Genomic DNA, 11,785 nt, shown 5'->3' on the forward strand with positions numbered 1-11,785 from the left:
GTGTTGCTGGATTTATATTAAGGTATTTGATCCATTTTAACTTGAGTTTTATGCATGGAATAGATATGGATCTTTGCATTCTTTATTTTTTATTGTTTTTATTGAGGTATATATTATTCTCCAGTCCCTTCCCTTCTCTCCCCTCTCCTTCTACCCTTTCCCATTGTTCTCATGCTCCCAATTTACTCAGGAGATCTTGTTTTTTTTTTTTTGTACTTCCCATGTCAATTACATCTATATATGCCTCTCTTAGGGTCCTCACTGTTGTCCAGGTTCTCTAGGATTGTAAATCGTAGGCTGGTTTTTCTTTGTTTTATATCTAAAAGCCACTTATGAGTGAGTACATATGATATTTGTCTTTCTGGTTCTGGATTACCTCACTCAATATGATGTTTTCTAGATCTATACATATACCCGCAAATTTCAAGATGACATTATTTTTCCTGCTGTTTCCGTAAATATATCACATTTTCCTTATCCATTCTTTGATAGAGGGGCATTTAGGTTCTTTCCAGGTTCTGGCTATGACAAACAATGCTGCTACGAACATAGTTGAGCACATGTCATTATGGTAAAATTGAGCATTCTTTAGGTATATACCCAAAAGTGGTATTGCTGGGTCTTGAGGTAGGTTGTTTCCTAATTTTTTGAGAAAATACCATACTTATATCCAAAGTCCCTGTACCAGTTTGCATTACTGCCATCAATGGAGGAATTTTCCCTTACCTCACATTCTCTCTAGCATAAGTTCTCATCAATGTTTTTGATCTTGACCATTTTTACAGGTGAAGATGGAATCTCAGAATTGTTTTGATTTGCATTTATCTGATGGCTAATGATTCTGAGCATTTCCTTATGTGTCTTTCAGCCATTTTAGATTCCTCTATTGAGAGTTCTCTGTTTAGTGTTCTGTAACCCATTTTTATTGGATTATTTGTTCTTTTGATGACCAATTCCTTGAGTTCTTTGTATATGTTGGAGGTCAGCTCTCTGCCTGATGTGGGGTTGGTGAAGATCTTTTCTCATTCTGTAGGCTGCAGTTTTGTCTTGGTGATCATGTCCTTTGCTTTACAGAAGCTTCTCAGTTTCAGGAGGTCCCGTTTATTAATTGTTTCTCTTAGTGTCCGTGCTACTGAGGTTATATTTAGGAAGTGGTCTCCTGTGCCAATGCGTTCAAGTATACTTCCCACTTTCTCTTCTACCTGAATCATCAATGGGTCAAGGAAGAAATAAAAGAAAATTAAAGACTTATTTGCATTCTTCTATATGTTGAAATCCAGTCATGCCAACACCATTTGTTGAAAATGCTTTCTTTTTTTTTCTATTGCATAATTTTAGCTTCTTTGTCAGAAATTCATGGGCATGTGGATTGATATCTGCATCTTTGATTCGATTCTATTCTATTGGTCCACCTGTCTGTTTCTGTGCCAGTACCAAGCTGTTTTCATTGATAGAGCTTTACAGTAAAGCTTGAAATCAGGGACAAGGATATCTTTGGAAGTTCCTTTCTTGTACATTTCTCACCCCACTCTCACCACTGGACAGGACAACCAGACAGAAACTTAACAGAGAAATAAAGAAACTAACTGAAGTTATTACTCAAATGATTTTAACAGATATCTATAGAACATTCCACCCATCACAAAAGAATATACCGTCTTTTCAGCACCTCATGGAACCTTCTCAAAAATTGATCACATACTTGGTAACAAAGCAAACTTCAATAGATATTTAAAAAAAGGAATAACCCCTTGTATATTATCAGATCACCATGGATTAAAGTTAGAATTCAACAACAACTCTAATTGCAGAAAACCCATAAACTCATAGAAATTGAACAATGCTTAACTGAATCACACCTGGGTCAAGGAAGAAATAAAGAAAGAAATTAAATACTTCTTAGACTTTAATGAAAATGAGTACACAAAATACCCAGACTTATACAGCACTTTGAAAGCAGTGCTAGGAGGAAATTTCATAGCACTAAGTGCCTACATAAAGAACTTGGAGAAATCTCACATTAACGACTTAACAGCACACCTAAAAACTCTTGAACAAAAAGAACCATAGTCACCCAGGTCGAGTAGATGCCAGGAAACAATCAAATTGAGGGCTGAAATCAGTAAATTAGAAACAAAGAATCAATGAGCCAACTCAACATGATAGACAAACCCTTATGAAAACTAACCAAAAGGCAGAGAGTATATGCAAATCAACAAAATCAGAAATGAAAAGGGGACATAGCAACAGGCACTGAGGAAATTCAGAGAATCATTAGGTCATACTTGGAAAATCTATACTCCACAAAATTGGAAAATTTTAAAGAAAATGGAAAAATTTCTCTGTGCTATATACCAAAATTAAAACAAGAATAGATAAACACTTTAAAATAGACCTAGAACACCTAGGGAAAAAGAAGTAGTCATCAAAAGTCTCCCAACCAAATAACCCAAGCGCCAGAGGGTTTCAGTGCAGAATTCTACCAGAATTTCAAAGAATAGCTAATACCAATACTCTTCAAGTTGTTCCATGCAATAGAAACAGAAGGAACACTGTCAAACTCTTTTTTCGAGGTGATAGTTACCCTGGTACCCAAACCACACAAAGATGCAGCTGAAAAAGAGAATTACAGACCAATATCCCTCATGAACATTAATGTAAAAATTCTCAGTAAAATACTGGCAAATCCAATCCAAGAAAACATCAGAAAAAATCATCTACCATAATCAAGTTACCTTCATCCCAGAGATGCAGGAATGGTTCAAATGTGAAAATACACAATATAAACAAACTGAAAGGAAAAAGCCACATGGTCATCTCATTGGATATGAAAAAAAGCCTTTGACAAAATACAACATCCCTTCTTGATAAAGGTAAGGGATACAAGGAACATACCTAAGCATAATAGAGGCAATATACAGCAAGCCAACAGTCAACATCAAACCAAATGGAGAGAAATTCAAAGTGATTCCACTAAAATCAGGAACAAGACAGGCTGTCTACTCTATATCTATTCAATATAGTACTAGAAGTTCTAGATAGAGCCATAAGACAACAAAATGAGATCGTGGGGATACAAATTGGAAAGTAAGAAGTCAAACTTTCACTATTTGCAGAAGTTATGGTAGTTTACATAAGTGACCCAAAAATTATACTAGGGAACTTTTACAACTGATAACCACCTTCAGTAATGTAGCAGGATACAAGATTAACTAAAATAAATTAGTACCCCACCTATATACAGATGATAAATGGGTTGAGAAAGAAAGTGGTAAAACATCACCCTTCACAATAGCTACAAGTAACATAAAATATCTTGGTGCAACTCTAACGAAACAAGTGGAAGACATGTATGACAAAAGCTTTAAGTCTCTAAAGAAAGAAACTGAAGAAGATATCAGAAAGAGGAAAGAACTTCCATGATCTTGGATAGGTAGGATCAACACAATAAAAATAGCAAAAAAAAAAAAAATAGCAGTCTTACCCAAAGCAGTCTACAGATTCAATGCAATGCCCAGCACAATTCTATATAGACCTTGAAAGAATAATACTCAATTTCATATGGAAAAACAAACAAAAAAAACAGGATAACAAAAATTTCCTCGTTCTTAGTCTCTAGAATAGTATCTGAGAAATAATCACTTGTCAGTTGAATGCATGCTTAATGTGGTATTCATTTTTCAGGTTAAATGTCAAGATATTTTGATTTGGTTGTCATTAATTCATTCCTAAACGACAAACCATTTATTGATATTATTCCATTAAATTCATAAATATTTCTCTACTTACACTAATATGCGTAATCTTCCAGTTAGTTTCTTATTTACCGTGATGATCTCTTGCCAGGCTTCATTGCTGTGTCTGAAGGGGTAATACATCTTACATATTATGTCTTGATTGTATTTTTGAGTCTTTAAAATTCTTATATATCATTAGAGGCTCTTATATAGAATCTGATTCATTGTTACTTGTAGCCAGGGATCATTTATGTCTAAAATTTCCCAGCAATGTCTGTACTGTCGTTCATCAAGAACATTTAAGTAGCAAGATGCCATACTGTACATTGTCAATTCCTCTTTTGACAGTTGATCAAAACAATTTTCCATTGTCCTTTTGTATGTTTAAATCACCATTGTGTATTTTAATTTCATCTTTCATGTTTTTATTTTTATATTTTAGCAAGAGAGTGATAATGCTCATATGTCACCACAGTCTCCAGTATCATCCGAGGTACAAGTTGTTTTAATGCTTTGTATCTTTTCTGTGTTTTATAAAGAGTTTTTTCTTACCTCCTTTCTAAAACTTCATCTTTTTTTTATACAAAGTCATTTATTTACTTCTTTTTGAAATCAGTAGTTGATTACTATGTACAAGATTCATCTGTAAAAAAAATTTTGAATACTATTCCTGTGTATGAATATCCCTAGTAAATTTCACTAAGTTGTGGTTTTCTGTAGAACATATATCTACATCACTGAATGTAAGTCAATTTATGAGATGTATGCCTTCTTATCCTCTATATTAAAAATAAGTGTTGGATTTTAACAATAGCTTTGGAATTTTAATTTTGAAAATGCATTAAGCATTGTGCAATGGCCTTTGGTTTTCCTTGTAACTAATAAGGTCTGAAAGCAATGCAAGAGAAATGTCCTTTTTCCACGAGAAACAATCCTGTAGTGGGTTGTTCCTATCGACAGAAGGTCACACGTTTCCTGGCATCTTAGATCTAAAGAATAATGGGAGAGCTGTTATATGAAAGTCATAATTTCTAAAATTTTGTTTAAATACTATGGTTGTTTGAATGATGAGTTCATGTAACTTAATCTTGTTGCTTTACCACAAGAACTTTAAATATTTTAAATATTATCTCATTTAGTTTAAATCACTTTATTTATTTATTAAATTATTTAGTATTCTGAAGTCCATTTTTATTAGTAGGAAAACAATAATTCATTTGGAGAATTCACATCTTAAAATTTTTGATTGACCTAAATTTATTGCATAAACTTGATTATATAGATTTATATCATTACATGTACATAGATTTTTTTTTTAGAAAACTGTGATTTTTTTCTATATTACTTTGTGTGATTTGTATTATAAAACTTTTCTATGACCATGAGCACAAGATTAATAAAAATATTACTAAATTATATGGAAAACAAAGTAATATATATTGTGTTAGAAAACAATTTTAATTACGGTATCCTGAAATTAGTCATAGTTGAATGCTTTTTAAATCCTTTCTTTGTAAGTTATAACAACTGTAAGGATAGACATGACTACCACTTGGTTTGCATTGCTGCTTTGTGTGATGTTATGGCCTATTTCTACCAAGAAGTGTACTAATGTCTATTTTTCTCAGGTAAGTTCTACTGCTTTTATGAGCTTTGTTTTTATTTGGAATTTTGTTCAGTAATTTATAACAATTTCAACAAAATAAAGAAGACCAAACATAGGATGTATATGGGAGGGATGCTGAACGTGTTTTCCTAGCTCCACTCACATTCACATTGAGCTGCCTAGCACATCTAGAGAACATTTAGACACTGTACAGAATTCTTACTGCCACAGTTTCATGTGAGAAGAAAATGGTAAAACCTGTTAGTGTACCACATTAACAGAGTCTCTCTGTTTTGTTTCAGCATAAATAGAGTCCCATTTTAATGTGCCTTTATTGTTTTGTAGCTGAAAAATCCAGTAGCTTTCCCCAAAAGCCTAGACAGTAAGTGGCAGAGAAATCACTAAAACTTTTGCCCTAACAGTTTCCGGCAGTTGTCACCCAGAGTCATAAGGTGCTGCCACAACTGCATTTTATTTATATGTTTTTATAAATTATAAAATTTATAAAACCCTTTTAGTTACTTCATTTAAATCCATTTGAAGCATATGGACTTAATCACATTAAATGAAATGTTTACTCAAATATACTTTTGTAGGAGGAGGAGGGCCCGCTTGTTCATCCTAGCTGCCCAGCTATCTTAGCCCTGAAATAATCACACAGAAACTGTATTAATGAAATCACTGTTTGGCCCATTAGTTCTAACTTCTTATTGGCTAACTCTTACATATTAATTTAACCCATTTCTATTAATCTGTATATCATCATGAGGTTGTGGCCTACCAGCAAATTTTCAGCATGTCTACCTCTAACAGTGGATCCATGGCATCTCCTTGACTCTATATTCTTCCTGCATCCCCTTTAGTTTTTCTCTACCCATCTCTCTTCTTGTACATCTCTGCTATATGCCCAAAGCAGTTTCTTTATTAACCAATGAAAGCAACACATAGACAGAAGGACCTCCTACACCATACTTTAAGCTTTTTGCACCAATCGGGAATTTCTTTAATGTTATATGTATCTTTCCATAGCTCACCATGACTTGCAGAAACACTTTAAAATAATGTGTGTTCAGATGGAAGAGATAATGATTTGCTCTCATCTATTATTCTAAAACTCCTGTAATTGTGGATTGGCCTCAAATTTTCCACTAAGTATCAAGTCAGTAGTACATACAGAGTCCATGTTGATCTGTCTTTTAATTGATTTGTTCTTCATTATTTTAAAAACCTTCACTTAATTCTTCTTTTTAAAAAATCTATCATACCTTGTTAATTATTTTCCTTTTTTTTTTCATGGTATCAGAAAATATTATGTGCTGGTAAGATACTTCTCTTGGTAAAGGCTTTTGCCACCAAGCCTTACCAACTCAGTTTGATCACAAGGACCGATATGATTGAAGAAGTTACTCCCCCAAGTTGTTCTCTTACTTCCATCTTCCCCCCTTCTCACTCTCTCTCATACACACACACACACACACACACACACACACAAACACACACACACACACACACACACACACACATACACACACACATGTGAACATACATAATTTACTTTTTATTTTGTTTTCACATCATAATTTACTTTTTAAAAGTGAAATAAAGATTTAAAGTTGTATTCCCAGGTAAATGAGGAATATTTATTGACTTCTAAACCGTGAAATATATCAACTTGAATTGAAATCTAGGTTGAGTTTCACTATTTAAGAAAACATTGGAAATAAAGATTTCTCAAAATTGAAACAGGTATGAAAAGGTGCCTTGATAATTTTGGAACAGCAAGGGTTTTGCTTTTTTTTTCTTTTAGGAATACGACAGGTCTGATGGCTTTTCACATGGTCCCTTTGGCTTGAAGCCTAGATCAGGTAAATATATAGTATAGTCCTCAAATAAAATTTGGTGTCTTCTTTGTTCATTATAGAGTTTCCCAGCTTAAATGACTTAGAATACATAATTTTATGTATACAATGATCCTTTCCTCTCTTCTAGAAGCAATTTTCTTTTGATCATATTTATTTTTGCAATTCCCAACACCATTTCTGTCTTTCCCGTTACCTTCAACCTCCTGTAACCTCAGCTTATTGCCTTAGGTATCCTGCAGTTTTATTTCTCCCCTGCTGTGATTGCGATTAGAATGAGTCCTCTGCCAGCACACAAATGTTTGAAATTATAGCATTCTATTGTATTTTGGTTTAAAACAGGGATCTTTTTGCATTTGGCATGCCCCAAAGAAAATGGATCCATTTTACTTGGCAAGGTATTGAATTATAGTCTTAGTAGTGAATAACTACCTTGACCTTCCAGAATAATTTCCTTTTTTCTTTAAAGCTAGAAAACTGTCATATGTTGTATCATCACTTTTAACCTGGGTCATAAGTTTGTCACAATATATAATTAAATAAGAACATACGTAAGTGCTGGAAATCATTGCACTTGAATTGCCTGTTGCTTTTCATCCATGCAACTAATGATCATTTACATGTAATTAAAATATTTGTAATGAATTATTAAAAATATTTTCCATAATTATCTACTGATATTTTTATCATACATCTTTCTCCATGGATGGCTGTTCTTTTTTTGTAAAAAGTTAGGGAATTTCTCTTTCTATACAGCCTTTAGTCGTGCATCTCGGCAAGAATATGGGGCAGCAGATCCAGGGTTTACAATGAGAAGAAAGATGGAGCATTTACGGGAAGAGCGTGAACAGATACGGCAGCTTCGCAATGTAAGTCACGTTGACCTTGCACAGCTGCTTTACAGAAATAGATTTCATTTCACAAATTCATGTAATAATTTTGTTTCCTAATTTTCTTTCAAATTTTGATCATATAATTGGTAATATGAATGCATGCCATACGTTTTGACATGACCTGAAAATTTATCCTCATGTCTTTATAGAACCTTGAGTCCAGATTAAAAGTAATTCTGCCTGATGACATAGGAGCTGCACTGATGGATGGGGTTGTTCTTTGCCACTTGGCCAATCACATAAGGCCACGCTCTGTAGCTAGTATTCATGTACCATCACCAGCAGTGGTAAGTAGTGTTAAAAGATTACTCTTTCTCCCAAGGAGAGCACAAGGTTTAAAAAAATGTCCTTAACTATTGCAATTAAGCAATACAGTTTTCATTATCAAATTGTTCGGCATATACATACTAGAAACATTTGTCTTTCTCTTCTTTCTTTATAGCCCAAGCTGAGCATGGCGAAATGTCGAAGAAATGTAGAAAATTTTCTTGATGCTTGCAAAAAGTTGGGTGTTTCCCAGGTAATTATCTGACAACATCATCACTTAGTTATTAATCTATTGTGTGGAAAGTAGAATCAGTAGAAGCATCTTCATAGAGAGGGATGAGTCATTCTTTGTGAGCACAAATTTGAGTTTCTTCTCTCTGTTCCTCTCCTATGTTCCTTCATGTAACTGTAGCATTTATCTAGTAAGTGCTTTTTAAACACTTCAAAAAGTCCTTTATAAAGCCTTTGTGAACAAAGTCCGTGGATTGTAGATACCACTGAGTAAACAGAATGTAATAATGAGAACTGAAATTTGATGGTGACACCATTGTGTTGTTGTTTATTTCTTTCTTTGACACCTTTGTTGTTGTTTATTTTCATGCTGGAGATTGAACCCAAAGCCGCTTACATGCTAGGCACACAATCTACCACTTAACTAATTATAATTACTCTAGTTCTCTCTTGTAATTTCATGAGTCGATTCTGAATTGAATGTGGATGTAGTTGACAGTTGAGACAAACTGAGGGGCCAATGACAATGGCCTTGGGATTTATCTCTAGTGCATGTACTGACTTTTTGGGATCCTATTCTTTTTGGATGTATACCTTGCTCAACATTGATGTAGTGGGGAAGGCCTTGGACTTTCTGCAGGGCAGGGTGCCTTAGCCTCTCTCAAGATTTGAGGGGTTGGGTGAAGCATGTGTGGAGGGTGTGGGAGAGAGTGGGAGGAGAGGAGGAAGTGGGATTTTGGATTGATACTTTTTTAAAGTAATAAAATTTAAAAAAAGAAAGTTTACATTAGTATAACTATATTAGAACAATGAGACTGCCAAATTGAAAAAAATCTTGGTTCAGGGCTGGAGAGATGGCTCGGTGCTTAAGAGCAGTAGCTATTCTTCCAGTAGACCCAGGTTTAATTCCCCGCACCTACAGGACAGCAGACAACTGGACCTCCAGTTCCAGAGATGCTGACACCCTCCCATAGACACACATGAAGGGAACACAAAAATGCACATAAAATTACAATAAGTAAATCACTAAAAAATAAAAACATATAACAAATATAAATCTTAGTTGTAGTGTGAATCCACAGGAGTCTGTTAATGGTTCTCAAGAATTTAGGTATAAAGTAGGGGTAGGCACTCACTGATACAGAACTGGTTATATGTCATTGCTAATCCTGTTTCCTTCATCCAGTCATTTGCCCAGGGGCTGCCTGCTTTGCTTCTACCACCCAAGTGAGTGAGAGAGCAAGAGACCATTTCCCTCAGCTTATAATTTTTCATGTTATATAGGCAGACAAGACCTTGGACTTGCTGCCCCAAAAGTCATTGGCTAAATGGATTTAAATCCCACAACACTTGTATTATATATAATATCTTATAATAAACAAACTTTCAAATGAGTATAAATTGGATTGCATTTTACATAATAATTACAGTATTACAAAATCAAATCAGTACTGTCAATAGATTAATATGGATAATAAATGTTGCCTATTTTGAAGACTTCAGGAACCTAATCTTAATGTGGCTACTGAGAAAAATGATATTTTAGACGACAATTACTTTGTGTTAAACTCTCTTTCAAAAGGTAACATTATTAACTGACCCTCAAATCCGACTTTAGCCCATGTCCTCAACTGAATAGACACCATTTATTTTGTTTAAAAGAAGCAGTGAATTCATGTGTACTTTGTTAACTACTTGCTGTCCTTTTATTATCTGTGATTTATAAATGGTGCCTGAAAATTTTACTTCTTAAAGTTTATTTTTGTGTGCTTATAATTTCTTACTGAATTGAAAATTGAGGATGTTTTATCCCAGCTGTTATTATATGATATTACATGTTCTTATTTTTACCATTTTGGGGGTTTTTTTGTTTATTTTTTTTTTAGTTGTTGAAAAAAAAATTCCCGCCTCCTCCCGTTTCCCATTTCCCTTCCCCTCCTCCCACACATCATTTTTACCATTTTTGTTTTTGGGAGTTTTATATTTATGTTTGATGTGTATTATCCTGAACTTAGCACCAATGGTGTGTTATTGTTTTATTATTTGCTTGCTCTAGAACATTTTCTGATTTTTAAAATCTCTATTGGGATAATACCAATATATAATAAGATACACATAAATAAAAGTATAAAATTTGATGCTTTATACTTTAAAAAATATTCTGGCCAGTTCATGGTGGTACACACTTTTAATCCCAGCACTCAGGAGGCAGAAGTAGGAGAATCTGTGTTAGTTTGAGGTTGAATACAGTCTATACAGTGAAATCCAGAAAAGTCAGACCTGTTACACAGAGAAACCCTGTCTTGAAAAATCAAAAGGGGGTGGGGGTTGATGAAGTATAGTCCCCAACCACACTTTTTGTTCCCTATAGCTTTCATGTTATATCTAAAAAAGGACTGCCTAATACAAGGGCGTAAGTATTTATTTATATCTATATCTATATGTTTTCAGAAAAGTTCTTCAGTGTTATTTAGGTGTATACTTCATTTTGAATGTCAGTTTTGTGTTTGATGTGTGATAGGGTTACAAGTTTATTCTCCTGGGTATCAGTATCTACTTTTCCCAGCACAAGTTGTTGCTAAGGCTGATATTTCTCCACTGAATTGTCTTGACTCTCTTGTCACAAATCTGTCATTCATAAATGGAAGGCTTTAGTTTTATGCTTCACGTATTCCACACTGATTTCTTTATGGCAGCAGCACCCTGTGTGACTATAGCCTGTTGAGACATTTGAAAGACAATTTGGATGCTCATGTTTTATTCGATTTTAAGGTTATTTTGGCTGTAGTGATTCTTTTGCATTTCTGTATGAGTATATCAATGTTAGCATTAGTTTGCCAAGTTCTGCAAAATGGCCACCTTAGATTTTTTTCTGTAGATTATGCTGTTTTCTCTAAAATTCTTATTGGTCCAGGAACCTGAGATGTCTTTTCATTCTAAAATGAATATAAACAGTGCATTATAGTTTTCATCATGTGAGGACAATGCCTCTTTGGTTAAATTAAGTCTGGCATTATATTCTGCTATAATGCAATTATTATCTTAATTTGAAAACTTTTCAGATTTTTATTACTCTTATTTGGAGATACACCGGACCTTTTACTCTTCAATCTTGCCAAACTCACTTCTGTCTACAAGTAGGATATAGTTTTATAACCTAAGTGTAATGTTTTCAGTTTGAACATTTTTTTT

General features: G+C 33.9%; 1 protein-coding gene and 1 non-coding gene across 4 annotated transcripts in view; both read left to right on the plus strand.

Moving 5' to 3' along the window:
- The window catches only part of Lrch2 (leucine rich repeats and calponin homology domain containing 2), a 118,376-nt gene that overhangs the window by 93,221 nt on the left and 13,370 nt on the right, over positions 1-11,785 (plus strand). For 2 of the 3 annotated variants that reach the window (XM_026789959.1, XM_005368508.3), the window contains 4 exons: positions 7,151-7,208; positions 7,959-8,071; positions 8,245-8,382; positions 8,538-8,615. In XM_026789959.1, the coding sequence (XP_026645760.1) occupies positions 7,151-7,208; positions 7,959-8,071; positions 8,245-8,382; positions 8,538-8,615 (387 nt within the window). Of the gene's footprint in view, positions 1-4,179; positions 4,231-7,150; positions 7,209-7,958; positions 8,072-8,244; positions 8,383-8,537; positions 8,616-11,785 lie in introns of all 3 variants that reach the window. The other variant, XM_005368507.3, reaches the window with a different exon arrangement.
- On the plus strand, positions 4,581-4,709 carry LOC113458497. Its single transcript, XR_003378869.1, has one exon. It is a non-coding gene; the product is annotated as a small nucleolar RNA SNORA35 (small nucleolar RNA).

Source organism: Microtus ochrogaster, unplaced genomic scaffold (genome assembly GCF_000317375.1).
Source record: "Microtus ochrogaster isolate Prairie Vole_2 unplaced genomic scaffold, MicOch1.0 UNK34, whole genome shotgun sequence".
NCBI lineage: Eukaryota > Metazoa > Chordata > Mammalia > Rodentia > Cricetidae > Microtus > Microtus ochrogaster.